The sequence below is a fragment of the Lampris incognitus genome, chromosome 4, assembly GCF_029633865.1.
Source record: "Lampris incognitus isolate fLamInc1 chromosome 4, fLamInc1.hap2, whole genome shotgun sequence".
Classification (NCBI taxonomy): domain Eukaryota; kingdom Metazoa; phylum Chordata; class Actinopteri; order Lampriformes; family Lampridae; genus Lampris; species Lampris incognitus.
Window position 1 is genome coordinate 62,715,353 of NC_079214.1, and position 15,907 is coordinate 62,731,259.

Consider the following 15,907-nt stretch of genomic DNA (forward strand, 5'->3'; position numbering starts at 1 on the left):
CGACCCGGGACGACCCCCGAGGTTGAAGTACCCCGGGGCTCGAACCCAGGACCTTCTTGCTGTGAGGCCGACCCCTGCTCCACCGTGCCGCCCTTACTGACAAGCCCGTATTGGCTCGTCATTCGCTTCAAACTTGTTGAACATGACAAGCAGAAACAAAATGTTTCATCTGCGTTTGCTGAAAGCCGAGCCGGTGAAAAACAGCGTTGGTCTTTTGGAAGCTCTCAGCCGTCTACACGGCCGGCTGACGCGGCCTCGCCCATTATCATAACTACAGCCAATTACAGGATCAAAACACGCTGCAGGGCGTCCAAGATGGAGCTGAAGTTCAGAACTTCCTAGTCGAGCTCTTCACCACAGACGGTACTGCCACACCCCCACCGGTAGTTTCCAAAGTGCACTAACGTGGTTCTGAAGTAAACCTAACCAAGAGGGTGGAGGGTCTGATGGTCGCTCGGCGTGGTCATGAAACAGCAAACGAGGCCATTTTACCTGACCAGCGGCGTCCGCATCATCTTCCTGTAGACCAAGACGATGACGCCCCCACCACTGCACACCGCTGCACACACTGCTGACTAGACAGTCAGCAGGGCTTTCGTGGACATCAGGAAGACGTCTCAAGTCTTCCATGTCCCCCCCAACCAGCAGACCTGAGCATCGGCCACCTTTTGTGGCGGCTTCTTGAGCGCTGCCTGGAAAGTAGACGTTCACCTCCATCTTTCAAAGAACTGGAGGCTTTTCTTCTTCAAGATGTCCCACTACTGCAGACTACCACACGCCTCCTCCCATACACGTGGAGTCACCAGCCGCTTCTTTTCACCTGACAGTGAGGAGTTTCCCCAGGGGGGCGTAGCATGTGGGAGGATCACGCTATTCCCCCCCAGTTCCCCCCTCCCCCGGAGCCCCGAACAGGCGCCCCAACCAAGCAGAGGAGGCGCTAGTGCAGCGACCAGGACACATACCCACATCCGGCTCCCCACCCTCAGACACGGCCAGTTGTGTCTTGTAGGGACGCCCGACCAAGCTGGAGGTAACACGGGGATTCGAACCGGCGATCTCCGTGTCGGTAGGCAAGGGAATAGACCGCCACGCCCGTTTTTGCCCGTGTACACGCCACACATGGACGTGTTCCGACCCGTAGCTTTCACGAATGGGTGCGTTGGGACGTCCCTCGTAACGGCCGCTGCTCGTCTTGACGGCCCCCAGAGCCCCGCAAGACAAAGACTAAAAGAAGGCCAGATAACCATGTCCTGCACAGTGTCTTTCTGCTGCCTGGAAGAAAGCGAAAAAAGAAGAGAGGGTTGTGACTGTTTTGCATTTTTACAGTAATTAACCACGCAGTATAGGGGCAACAGACCGGCAGCTATTGTGTCAGTACCATGGTAATGTAAAACCACAACACCGCTTTTATCCTGCATGAGAATTTGGACTCCGAGGACACGTCCCGTGGTCCTCAGCCTGAAAACTGCTGTCAAGTCCAACTCAGCAACCCGACCGAACCAGTGAATCCTGCTCCGTTTGGGCTTTCAGCTGGGTCGGCGGGTCATTACTGAAACACACACACACACACACACACCCGGTCCGTTTTATGGGCCCGGCGGTCAGTGACGCAGCTCTCACAGTTAGCGACAGTCCACAAGTTCGCCTGCTTACAGAAATAAAGAAACAAGGCGGAGAAGTGAGTCTGAACAGAAGCCACGTAACCAATAAGAATTTATTGTCACAAGCACAACTTGTTACACAAAAATAATGGGTCACATTTACACAATTTATACAGGTCTAGAACTCAATGTACAATTAACAGACTAACTAAATACCGATAGTTAAATATGTACTCACATTGCACACAAAGGTATCATGAAAACCTACACAAAAAAAAAACAAAGGTACTGTGTGAAAGTAACACGAGTCGACATAAAAATCACATTATTTACAAAAAAACAAAACATCGAATTCGGGTTTTTAGCAAAAGGACTCGAATGTCAGTTCAAGGTTCTCCCGTCGGTCCTGCCAGAGACACATTATACAATCTATCGTGTAAAAGCTCCCCCGCTACAAAGTATTATTCAGTCTTTGTTAATAGTTGGAAAAGGTTACAAAGTAATAAAGTCAAGTCGCGAGAGCAGAAGAACATCGACTACACTAGTAAATACTGCGCGTGGCTGGGACGGTATGGCTATGGCGGCTTTCCCTTTTGTAAGCAGGCTGGTGAGATTAGCGTTTAGCTTCGTGAAGTGCACTTTAAGCCTTAGCTTAGCTTAGCTTAGCGACTCTTGTCTGCAATGACTTCTTGTTTTTCATCTTTTTGTTCGTTTTTTGTTTTCTTTTTATACACTGAATCCTTTTTACACATGAGCCGGGTATTCTCTAGATGGACACCACTACATATATTTAAATTTACACAATAAGCGTCATGAGCTCGTGAGGAGAGCGGCGCGTGCCGACCCGCATATGTACGTCAGTTTCCCTGTGCTGTGTGTGCTGTGTGTGTGTGTGTGCAAGTTAATCCACGATGCAAGTAAATCCATGACGCCGACCGGAGGTGCAAAATGCCAACGGTCGCGCCGGGTCATACCGGTTCCCATGGGTTAGTCTCAATCACGTGTCCTTTTGTTACTGACCACGGACAGCGCCGCCATGTTGGAGGACAGCTGGACCTCGGCAGCCGCCGTTTAACGCCGAAGCTCTCGATGTCGATCTGCGCTTCCAAGGACGAGGTTTTACGCGAAAATCGGACTGACGCAGGGAAATAAAAGGTCGCGGCTGTGATCCGCTCTCCGAAAAACAGTGTTGGTAAATAAGGGTGTACCGCTTTAAGAGCAAGATCTGGGGTCGGACTCTGATTGGTCCGTAGGGAGGGGGGAAGGAGGAAGTTGTGGTTGTTGTTGTGTGGAGGTAAATAAGGGTGTACCGCTTTAAGAGCAAGATCTGGGGTCAGACTCTGATTGGTTGGTAGGGAGGGGCGAATGAGGAAGTTGTGGTTGTTGTTGTGTGGAGGTAAATAAGGGTGTACCGCTTTAAGAGCAAGATGTGGGGTCGGACTCTGATTGGTCGGTAGGGAGGGGCGAATGAGGAAGTTGTGGTTGTTGTTGTGTGGCGGTAAATAAGGGTGTACTGCTTTAAGAGCAAGATCTGGGGTCAGACTCTGATTGGTCGGTAGGGAGGGGCGAATGAGGAAGTTGTGGTTGTTGTTGTGTGGCGGTAAATAAGGGTGTACAGCTTTAAGAGCAAGATCTGGGGTCGGACTCTGATTGGTCGGTAGGGAGGGGCGAATGAGGAAGTTGTGGTTGTTGTGTGGCGTGAACGGTACTGGGAGCTCCGCGCAAGTGAAAGGAAATATTATTACTAAGAACTGTGACATATTGGACCTATGTCAACGTGTTGTGCAGCTGTGAAGAAGGATTAAACGTGTTTCCAGAGAGAGAAGACGGCGTCCTCGCCATTTTCAGACCAAGTGAACTATTGAACCGTGTTGGGGTTGTGCTCCGGAGTTTAGCTAGCTAGCTAGCTAGCACCAGGCGGTGACGGACAGCGCCGGCGAGCTTCGGCCCTGCATCCCAAATAAATTCGGTTCCCCCGTAACTTCCGGCGAAGGTGGTCGGAAGACGGAGACAGGAAAAGTGACAGCAGTTTGCAAAATCAACTGTGCAAAGTTCTGGCCGAACGGCGCACAGGGTCAGATTCGAACTACGGGAACCGCGCAGAAATGAGCCACGCACGGTACAACACCGAACCACCACAGCGGTCCCGTGTGCGTCACACCCTGACACGCGTCCCGTCACTCCGACTGCTGACAGAACCTTCAGAGTCGCGCGGGGGCGGCGACAGCACGCTACGGACCGCCGCCGTTGTCCTCCAACATGGCGGACGTGCCGCCGTCACGTGACTCGTGACGCAATATGAGACCAACCCGTACGTGTCTTTATGTAAACAGAAACAGATAGTGTGGGTTCTCTCGGCAGCTCGCCGAGTTGCTCGGATTGCTGTGTGAACGGGTCGACGTGAGCCACGGAGGGTACGGAAGTCAAGGACGGACACTTGCGGTTCACCCGCCATTTTTAGACGACCTCAAAGAGAAGGGTCTCGGTAAGAACGACTGGTAAACACAGTTTCATGTGGGACGACGGCTGGTACATACCTAGTCATGTACCCTTCCATCTGTAGACCACTTACACAGAGGGGTTCCCCCCTCACCGCGACGAGGTATGCTTGTTTAAGATACATAATGCAGGCCTTGACGCCTGAAACTAGGTGATTGTGTGTGTGTGTGTGTGTTTGTGTGTGTGTTTGTGTGTGGGTGGGTGCATATGAGAGTGCTTAGATGTGCAAATGACGTGCACCCAGACATTCACCGTGCCGTGTCGCACGCGTGCTTCTTCTGTGTTTGTGTTCAAGAACTATATAGAAAGACAAACAGCATGGGATTCATGAGATGAAACGCACAGATCGGTCCCTTTTTCCTTCACTGTGGATTAAGTCTGAGAGATAGATAGATAGACAGATAGATAGACAGATAGATAGATAGAGAAAGACAGAGACATCCACACCCAAAGGCTCTACTCGGAGAAAGGCGGGAACATGCCAAGGTCAGCAAAGTCTTCGATGTTGTAGTTGGCTGTTCCCTGGGTAGGATCCCCGGCCATGGGTAACATGTCCTGTAGACACAGGCACACAGAGAGGGAGGTTACATTTCAGGGGCCAGCCAAGGTCACAAAGCCATTTTCAGCCACACCAATGTGTACACTAAGTCGGGGCCCGCACCCCAATAGGCTCTTATACTGCCATTTCCACCAACATGGAACGGGTTCCGTTCCGCTTGAACCGTACCGTTCGGAGCATGTTGACCAAATATAAATTGGTTCGGAACCTGAAAATTTGGTTCCTAGAGCTGGAACCAAATAAATAGTAGGACGGGAAGGGGGAACCGTGTGGGCGTGTCACATTCTAGGGTTGGAAAGAGTAGAGGGAGAAGGCAACAACGGAGGAGAAGTCAAGTGAGAAATCGCGGGCAAAAAAAAAAAGACAGCGTGCAGTCGTCTGCCGGTGAAACCCGGTGCCTGGTGCCGAATCGGTCATCTCCTGAGTTTCAGGAACGTTCAGGACAGCTAGAAAGTAGCACGAGAAAGAGTAAGTGGTACGCCGAACTAGTCTTGAACGTGATACTCTTCTACATCTTATGATCATTAACAGTTGGTCCATGTTGGTCCCATTGACGACGCATCCCTGATTACAATGGTTCCGCTCAACACTGGTGGAAACCCGGTTCATTAAGATGGCACCAAAGTTCCAAGAATCTTGAACGGAACCGGTTCGAGAACCAGAGCTAATTAGGTGGAAAGGGGGTTTTTAGCGGCTCTGGAAGGCTCCGCTTTCACTTCCAACGCTGATCGGTCCAGCTTACTGTAATGGATCCGAGTCCAAAACTAGCACTCCGTGTGCTGCCAGGGATCACACTGGGTGGATGTGTTTGTGGGTGGGTGAGTGTGTAGGTGTGAGAGAGAGAGAGAGAGAATATTTGTTTGTATTGGTGTTCATATTACCTGGAACACCTCTGTCTGGCTTGGGTTGGGGTGTGTGTGCTGTTCTCCGGCCTGCTGGGTGTGGTGCTGGTTCTGCCACTGGGACCAGACCTCGCTGGGCCGGCCCTGGAACTGGCCCCCGCTCTGACTGCTCTCCCCTGACACATCTGGATGGACACAAATGGTAGGAAACACACGGTTCAACTGTGGAAGAGCAGGACCTTCAGATGAAATGGCTCGAGCTACAGTTTCGTACCCAGCACCTCGTAATTCCTGCACAAGACTTGGGGGGGGAGAGGGGGGGCAGACTGTGATGGTCAAAAGCATTCAGACAGCAACACTAACGATCCATCCAAAAATATTTGTGTAGTCGAACAAACACATGAAATGGTGACGAGGTTTGGGTCTCTGTGAACATGAGAGGAGGACTGTGGGAGTTGTGTAAAATCTCGGCTCAAGGTGTGACGACTCCTAAATGGAGTTTGGATTGAAGTTGATTTTCCCGTTTCGCCATGCTCTCCAACCGCCGGCCTATTTATTACACACCGCTCAAGAAAGAATAGACCTGATTCCTGCTATCGATTTTCTCTCTGATCGTGCCATTTCTCCAGTGCAATTCACTGTAAGTCTGAAAGTGAGGAGGCGCTGAACAGTCAAGTGTCTCAACATCTGATTGGCTGATGACGCGGCGCTCCTGATGACCACGGCGCTGTGACAACGGAGACCAGCGAAAGTTAAAACGCCACTTTTTACTACTCACATTACTGCATTTATTTGGATTTTTTTCACCCCTTTTTCTCCCCAGTTGTATCCGGCCAATTACCCCACTCTTCCGAGCCGTCCCGGTCGCTGCTCCACCCCCTCTGCTGATCCGGAGAGGGCTGCAGACTACCACATGCCTCCTCCCATACATGTGGAGTCGCCAGCCGCTTCTTTTCACCTGACAGTGAGGAGTTTCACCAAGGGGACGTATCATGTGGGAGGATCACGCTATTCCCCCCCAGTGCCCCCTCCCCCCTGAACAGACGCCCAGACCGACCAGAGGAGGCGCTAGTACAGCGACCAGGACACATACCCACATCCGGCTTCCCACCTGCAGATACGGCCAATTGTGTCAGTAGGGACGCCCGACCAAGCCGGAGGTAACACGGGGATTCAAACCGGCGACCCCCATGTTGGTAGGCAACGGAATAGACCGCCACGCCACCCAGACACCCCACAACTTGCATTACTTTTTACAAGAAGTCTTTTGAGTGACGTTCTGAGACCAGGTGGCTCTGTGACGCCTCCTCTGGTTATAACATGCGTTACAAAACACGACTGCGGCAGAGCTAAGATGCTACGGTGTAAGGCTGAGTGAGACACCAGCCGAGTTTCGGCAGATAACGGCGGGCGTGAGCCGCCCTCGTGGGGATTCCTGTTCACATCGTGAGGGGCTGAAGAAACACTAATTCTCCAGTATTTCCCAAGAGGCGTCAGGGGGCTGGAGGGACGGTGTCTGGAATGTTTATGTAGCACTGTTAAACCGTCACTGTTCTGAGCAATTACATACCGTAAAAACCTCCAAAATATGCCCGATCCATAAATACTGCTGCATGTACTACGGGCCCGGGCGGGGCGGGGGGGGGGGGGGATGTCAGTTGTCAGTGAGTACTGAAGTCAAAAGGGGAGCTGTTGCCTTGCTGGCAGATGTGTGAACAGTTGTTGGAGTGACCTGACAAGTCAATAAATCCCTTTCACAGGAATGGGGAGGTTCCGCTTTCATGCTCTGCTGGCTGTGCTGATGGTGGTGGTGGTGGTGGTGGTGGTGGGGGGGAGGGCGCCCGCGCCATTCATCAAAGATTCATCGTTATTTCCCGTGTTATGTGCTGCTCTTTGTCGGCTTCGCACAGATATAATGGTGTCCAGATCTACGGAGTGTTGAACTTTCAGGTAAAGACAGCAGCAAATAAATCAAGTTACACACACTTCATATGTACAGACACGTAGCGATACCGACTAAATCAATTACTGAGATATATATATATATATATATATATACCTACACACACATATATATATACATATATACATATACACACACACACACACACACATATATACATATATATACATACATATACATATACACACACCCCCCTTGTTCTCCCCAACTGTACATGACCAATTACCCCACTCTTCCGAGCCGTCCCGGTCGCTGCTCCACCCCCTCTGCTGATCCGGGGAGGGCTGCAGACTACCACATACATGTGGAGTCACCAGCTGCTTCTTTTCACCTGACAGTGAGGAGTTTCACCAGGGGGATGCAGCGCGTGGGAGGATCACGCTATCCCCCCCCCCCCAGTTCCCCCTCCCCCCTGAACAGGCGCTCCAACCGACCAGAGGAGGTGCAGCGACCAGGACACATACCCACATCCGGCTCCCCACCCGCAGACACGGCCAATTGTTGTCTGTAGGGACGCCCGACCAAGCCGGAGGTGCCGACATGGGGATTTGAACCGGCGATCCCCGTGTTGGTAGGCAACAGAATAGACCGCTACACCACCCGGACGCCTGATTATTGATATTTGACTGAATATTACAATATTTTGGGGATGAAGGATCATGTAGCTGCTGGGGATGACCAGTAGTGGGTTCAAGAGAGAGTTACACACATGAACACTGTGAGAGATAGTGGTGTGAATACGATGACCGAGCGGGTGGGGATACCCACTGTTCATCTCACTAAAACAGTCAAGCGGGTTGTGAAAATGGTCTGGCTTTACTGTAACGCAGCCTTGAAGAGCGGGGAATTACCCCGTTTAAGTTGTATTAGCAGAGCAAAACCTTCCCACAGCATATCTAGTTCATATCACGACACCCCCACATGTGTACATACACACACACTTTCCATACACACACAAATCTGCCAATGGAAACACACACGTACACACACATTCCCTGACACGCTGTGTTTTTGGGTGTACAAGTGTGAGGGAGGATGGGGCAACACACACACAAACACACACACACACACACACACACACACACGGGGTGATAAGCTGTCTCCGTCTCCCTGCCAAGAGAACATTCCTGCTGTTTCACAATAAACACTCATGTTTCATCTCCTCCCGACATGCGAGTGGTGCAAGCGAGTGATGGAGGGTGGAGGGAGGGCACGCGAGGAAGCGGCAGGAGAGGTAATTAGCCGTGTGCATGACAGGCTGATTGCATATGCATGGAGCGCAGAGAGGAGCGATAAAGAGAACAAGTGCATATCACCAAAGGGAGTACGTCGGAGGCAGGGGCTGGAAATGCCGACGCCGAGTCTCCTCCTCCCATCCGCCGGTCCTCCGACGAGAGAGAGAGGAGACAGAGCGGAGCGAGGAGACGGAGGCTGGTAGGACAGCAACTAATGACTATATTCGTTATCAATCAGTCTTCCGATTACCATTTCGACTGATTGATTAAGGAGTCAATAAAATGTCAAAAAATGACAGATGCCCATTACGAGTCACGGTGACTCGTCCGGCAGGGGTCTGTCCTGAAGCTGCTGACTCAGTCTGGCCACCAGACACACCAGCTCTTCATAACAACACAACTCAAGTCTTTTATCAACTAACAACTAGAAAAATAAACCAATTAACCAAAATTAGAGACTGATTAACGGGGGGGCGCCCCGGTGGCTCACTAGGAAGAGCACGTACCACATCAGGCTGAGTCCTTACGGCAGCGGCCTGGGTTCGAATCCGGCCCGGGCCCTTTGCTGCATGTCATCCCCTCTCTCTCCCCTGCCTTTCCTGTCTCTCTCTACTATCGCTGTCAAATAAAAGTGGAAAATACCAAACAAACAAATAAATATGAAAGAAATGGATTATGTTTTAGTCGACTGACTTAGCAATTCAGCATGTCAGCAGTGGTCAGTAGAAATGGAGGCTTAAACTGACATGGCCCGGTTCGAATCCCCCCCGGCTTGGTCCAGCATCCCTACAGACACAACTGGCCCTGTCTGCGGGCGGGAAGCCGGATGTGGGTACGTGTCCTGGTCGCTGCACTAGCGCCTCCTCTGGTCGGTTGGGGCGCCTGTTCAGGGGGAGGGGGAACTGGGGGGGAATAGCGTGATCCTCCCGCGCGCTACGTCCCCCTGGTGAAACTCCTCACTGTCAGGTGAAAAGAAGCGGCTGGCGACTCCACATGTATGGGAGGAGGCATGTGGTAGTCTGCAGCCCTCCCCGGATCAGCAGAGGGGGTGGAGCAGCGACCGGGACGGCTCGGAAGAGTGGAGGTAGTTGGAGAAAAGGGGGAGGAATGAAAAAAAAAAAACCTGACGTGGAAACCAGGGCAATAGGAGGCGTAAACGTAAAGAAGAATAGAAAAGAAACGAGCCACTGGCGAAAAAGAAAACCCGTCTTGTTTAACGTGTCTGTCCTTGAAAAGACGGTTGGGTGGCCGTAGGCAACTCGGGTTTTTTAGCTCCTGGAAAGTGGACAAGCAAACACCGAAGGATTCTGGGAGGTGTTCTCTCCTGCCGTGCCTCTCTTCATCATTTGATAGAAGGCTAACAGGACAAAACAAAAAAAACAAAAAGCAAAATTCAACAGAAAATGACACGGACTTCTGGGGAAATTCTCCCATTCTCAAAACCTGACCTCACAAACCAACACATGACTGCACAACTGTCTCATGTCTCAGCTTAACTGATAGGACCCTTTAGAATTCACAGTACGTTTGTTTTATTGGTGTTGCTCCCTCAGGCCATGATGAACTGTGAAACGGCGTTTTGGTCCTTGGCACACACACGCCATGACACATGGTGTTAAGTGATAAGTGAGAGTAGATGAGGGAATAGAGACCGAGTCACATCTAACCGTGTTCGAGAGCCGTGTGCAATTTGGCAAAAGAAATGCAAGCTCAAATGAAAGGAAAAGGTTAATTTCTCCAATTAAATCCATGGGAGAACTAAAACATTCCATGGCAAGGGAGAACGCAAACCCATCCATCCATCCATCCATTATCCACACCGCTTATCCCGCTCGCAGGGTCACGGGGATGCTGGAGCCTACCCCAGCAGTCGTTGGGAGGCAGGCGGGGAGATACCCTGGGCAGGCCGCCAGGCCATCACTCACACTCACACACACACACACACACATTCATACCTAGGGGTAGTTTAGTACGGCCGATTCACCTGGCCTCCATGTCTTTGGACTGTGGGAGGAAACCCACGCAGACACGGGGAGAACATGCAAACTCCACACAGAGGACGACCCCCAAGGTTGGACTACCCCGGGGCTCGAACCCAGGACCCTTCTTGCTGTGACGTGACCGCGCCAACAGCTTGGCAAGACTTGTGTTAAAAGGTTCAGTTCAAGTCGGTAAAAGTCTGTTCAGTTTGTCCAGTGGACAGCTGGAGGTTAAACGTTCTTCCCTGCTGGATGTGGTGAGTGAGCGGGCGCCGCAAACTAAACAAATACACAAAAACAGAAAAAAAGTACAACAGAACACAGAACCGAGGCTACCATCCACGGCGCCATCTTGATGACGTTAATTTTCAAAAATTCTTGATGATGATTATGTTATTGAAGGAAGCCACCGAGGGACGGATTAAGGTAGTTTGGATTGTTCAGAGACTGTAAATAAGGGTCCACAGGGTTGGTGGTTGTGTCAGGAAGGGCATCCGATGTAACATTTTGCCAAATCAGTATGCGGACCGACAAGACCATACCGGATCAGTCAAGGCCCGGGTTAACAACGACCGCTATCGGTGCTGTACCCTCACAGGGTAGCGATGGAAACTATCAAATCCGCTGCGGCGACCCCTGGGAAACAGGGAACAAGCCGAAAGAAGAAGAAGAGACTGGAAATAATGGTCAGAAATCCAGCAGCAGTGGGATTAAGAAAGCAGTGCCGTGCAGGACTCTACGCTGTATGTACTACCATATAAATGCGACTTATACACTGAAGCGACTTGTGTCTTTTTCCCTTGCAACAATGCGTTTTTTGCTAATTTGAGGAAATACAGTACAGAATTGATTTTTAACAACAAAATTCTTATGAAAATGGTTATGTATGGGGTCCTTTTTTTTGGAAATTACATTTACATGACATATCAGGGAACAAACAACACTATGGCGAACACTGTACACATCAGCAACTACAAAAAATGGAGTTATAGAAATAAGTAAAACGAGACATCAAAGATGTCATTCAAGAAAAAACAACCGGATCAAACGAGCATGAAAATTCATTAGAATAAAAACCATTAAGACGTGGATTCCTTTACTGTCTTGTTCTTTCTGTTCATGTTCTCAACACTTCATTGAAAATGTGAATATGCTACTGTGGCTCAGTTGCAAGTGGATAATGCCCCCCCTTTTTTTGTACTTGGCCAATTACCCCACTCTTCCGAGCCGTCCCGGTCGCTGCTCCACCCCCTCTGCTGATCCGGGGAGGGCTGCACACTACCACATGCCTCCTCCCATACATGTGGAGTCGCCAGCCGCTTCTTTTCACCTGACGGTGAGGAGTTTCGCCAGGGGGACGTGGCGCGTGGGAGGATCACGCTATTCCCCCCCCCCCCCCAAAAAAAACAGGCCCCGACCGACCAGAGGAGGTGCTAGTGCAGCGACCAGGACACATACCCACATCCGGCTTCCCACCCACAGACACGGCCAATTGTGTCTGTAGGGACGCCCGACCAAGCCGGAGATAACACGGGGATTCGAACCAGCGATCCCCGTGTTGGTAGGCAACGAAATAGACGCCACGCCACCCGGACGCCCCGTAAGTGGATAACGCTGGTGAGCACATGTACCTCTTGACATCTTCCTGGTTACTCGGCTATTGATGACATCGTCACATTTCATTGTTGAACAGGTTTCCTCTGTGCCAACTCCATAACATGCCAGCTAAGTCTACACCCACGGGCCAAACAGATGGAGTCAACAGCTGAATGCGTGCATGGTGTTTCGGGGCACTGCTTTTTGAGGTTAGAGGGCTCGTACACCTCAATAAAATTAAATCCTATACTGGAGATGCACATGCTAAATTCCTGAATTTAACCAACAAAATTATTTTTCAAGTTTTGAAGCTGATTACATTTCCTTGTATGTGTATTTCCTTGTATGTGTATTTCCTTGGAAGTTACTTTGTGTAGTATTTTTCGAAACAGTCACCACTGATGAACCAATCTAATGCAGATGAGAGGGTTGGAGGGGTCTTACCGAAAGCAGTACTGCGGTTGGTCAGTCCCGAGTAGGCATTGCCGCTGGGGGAGGAAGTGGCCGGGGATGACAGGGGGCTGTATGAAGCTGGATCGGCTTGGTAGCTGTGGCCAGAACCAATACCAAAGGGACTGGACTGGGCCTTACTGGGCTGAAGAGGAGAGACACTGCTTAGATATACAAGGTTCTGGAATCCAACTCTGTGCAATGACTTCTGAAGCAGAGATGTAGGTATGCAAATGTGTTTTGTCTGTTTGTGTGTGTAACTCTAAAGACCAGTCTAGGGATGACATATGAGGCTGTTAAAAACCATATGCTCAAGACACTCCCCTTACTACTTCTGTGGACAACACACACACATAAACATGGCACACATACACACACAGTCAGTGTTCCCACTCTTTCAAGGAAATCATTTTCCAGGAATTTTCAAGGACATATTCAATTACTTGTTTACATATTTGCTGCTTCTCACAGGTCACCTCAGAGTGATGTTTTTCATGTAAAAACATGAACATGCTAACAACAGGCTAACAACGCACAAAATGTGTCGATGTCGCATAAACACCGTCTTAATCAAAGCCTTGTTTTGCATGTTTAATACTTGTTTTGCCTTCCAAACACAGGTGGTGCTGCAGCTGTGAGCTCAGGAAAACATTTGAATATGTAATCTCAGATTAACTTTATAACGTTACGGCTTTATAACTGTATAGTTTTATAATTTTCCAGGATCTCATGACTATTTCCAGGAGATTTCACAAGTTTTTGAAATTTCCAGGTGTGTTCCATGACTGGAAAACTAGTCCAAAATCTCCAGGATTTCCAGGGGGCGTGGGAACCCTGACAGTCCATCTACTATCAGGCCTTAGAGATGTGTGCCATGTGTACAGGAGTAAGCAGGCAGGCAGGGAACTCGCCACCTCTACTGATGGACCTGCACCGCCAACCCAACATCTGCACACTGGCAGTCCACTGAGCTCAGAGACACGGCTTCCTTCCAACACCAATAAAACCTGTCCTCCGGGCTGGTTAAAGGAAGACTGCACTATCAAACCACACAAGGCTCAATGACCAGAGCCCCATACAATCACATGGACGATGGCGATTTGCTTGACCAAACTTACTCCATGTACATAGACTAAATCGTTCTCTGCTAGCGCCGCCTCGGGGTAACACAAAAAATGATGTCACATTTAAGCAGGACTAAGAGATTGTTTGTGAGGAACAGCTTGAGTGAGAGAAAGAAAAACAAACAGTGAGAATACAGTAGGAGGTTTTGTGTGTCTGTCAGTAGTGAGAGTAAGTCATGGTGAAAGGACAAGAGGTTGTGTATTGTATCTGTTTTTGTGTGAGTGTTTTACCTGTCCAGAGAAAGGGGGCCTGTTGCCTGACCAGGCCACCTGTCCAGGGTTGAGCTGTCTGGAGATCTGAGTGAGATTCTGGTTGGATGAGCCTGATGGCTGGATGTCGTTCACCCCTGGGACGTGGATCACCGATGAGCTGCAAAATAGATAAGCACACGTGTGTGCAAACACAAAGTGAATAGAAGAAGAAGAAGAAGAAGAAGAAGAAGAAGAAGAAGAAGAAGAAGAAGAAGAAGAAGAAAAAAAGGTCAACTTTTATCATGAGGCACATATTGTGGTAGTATCAGAGGTCTGGAGAAAATGAACATTTATCTTCTCGCGCTGTTAGCCACACACACACAAACACACACACAAGCCCTAGCCCCTAACCCTAACCATTAGAACTATACACTGATGAGCCAAAACATTATGACCACCCGTTGGTCCTCTGTGTGCTGCCAAAACAGTGCCGACCTGCCGAGGCATGGACTCAACAAGACCCGTGAAGGTGTCCTGTGGTATCCGGCAACAAAACATTAGCAGCAGATCCTTCAAGTCCTCTAAGTTGCGAGATGGAGCCGCTGTGGATTGGACTTGTCGCTTCAGCACATCCCACAGATGCTCAATCGGATTGAGATCTGGAGAATTTGGAGGCCAGTGCAACACCTTGAACACTTCATCATGTTCCTCAAACCATTCCTGAACAATGTGTGCAGTGTGGCAGGGCGCATTATCCTGCTGAAAGAGGCCACTGCCATCAGGGAATACCATTGCCTGAAGGGGTGTACCTGGTCTGCAACGATGTTTAGGTAGGTGACACGTGTGAAGTTGACGTCCATATGAATGGTCGGACCCAGGGTTCCCAGCAGAACATTGCCCAGAGCATCACAATCCTTCCACCGGCTTGTCGTCTTCCCACAGTGCATCCGGTGCCATCGCTTCCCCAGGTAAATGGCACACAGGTACACGGCCATCCACGTGATCTAAAAGAAAACGGGAAACATTGGACAAAGCGACCTTCTTCCACTGCTCCAAGGTCCAGTTCTGACACTCGCGTGCCCATTGTAGGTGCTTTCGATGGTGGACAGTGGTCATCATGGGCCTACAATGGGTCTACGGCAACATAGCTCCATATGCAGCAGGGTGCAGTGCACTGTGTGTTGTAACACATTCCTCCCGTATCCATCATTAAAATTTTCTGTGACTTGTACCACAGTAGACTTTCTGTCAGTTTGGACCAGACGGGATAGCTTACATTGCCCTTGCGCATTGATGAGCCTTGGGCGCCCAACACCCTGTCGCCGATTTGTGGTTTGTCCATCCTCGGAACACTGCCGGGAGGCACTCATCACTGCTGACCGACCGGGAGGACCCCACAAGCCTTTCCGTTTCAGAGATGCTCTGACCCAGTCGTCTGGCCATAACAATTTGGCCCTTGAAAAGTCACTCAGGTCTTTACTCCTGCCCACTTCTCCTGCATCTAACATATTCACTATGAGAATTGATTGCTTGCTTACCAGCTAATCTACCCAGAGACCTGGACAAGCGCCCTTGGTTGGAGATGATCAACATCATTTAGTTCACCTGTGAGTGGTCATAATGTTTTGGCTCATCAGTGTATGTCTCGACTTAAGGGCGGCGATATACTTGATTTTTAACCATGCGTTCGTGTAGACAGCCTGCTGCATTGTGAACAGAATTGTTTACATCCTTGCCTTTGTGTGTTACTGGAGGACTCCACAAGAGGGCACACCAGAGAACCAAGGACAGACAAAACACACCATCGGCACTACAAACACAAGTTTCTCAGGGAATGAATCTTCTTCAATGTAATGTAACATAATAC

The 15,907-nt window shown here is 49.9% G+C and overlaps 1 protein-coding gene across 1 annotated transcript in view; it reads right to left on the bottom strand.

Moving 5' to 3' along the window:
• Positions 1–1,689: 1,689 nt before the first annotated feature.
• Positions 1,690–15,907, bottom strand: part of arnt2 (aryl-hydrocarbon receptor nuclear translocator 2) — a 111,001-nt gene continuing 96,783 nt past the window's right edge. Inside the window, exons 16-19 of the mRNA XM_056278323.1 lie at positions 14,080–14,218; positions 12,719–12,869; positions 5,541–5,686; positions 1,690–4,655 (exon numbers count right to left, since the gene is read on the bottom strand). Coding sequence (XP_056134298.1) covers positions 4,557–4,655; positions 5,541–5,686; positions 12,719–12,869; positions 14,080–14,218 — 535 coding nt within the window. The 3' untranslated portion in view covers positions 1,690–4,556. The remainder of the gene's footprint in view (positions 4,656–5,540; positions 5,687–12,718; positions 12,870–14,079; positions 14,219–15,907) is intronic.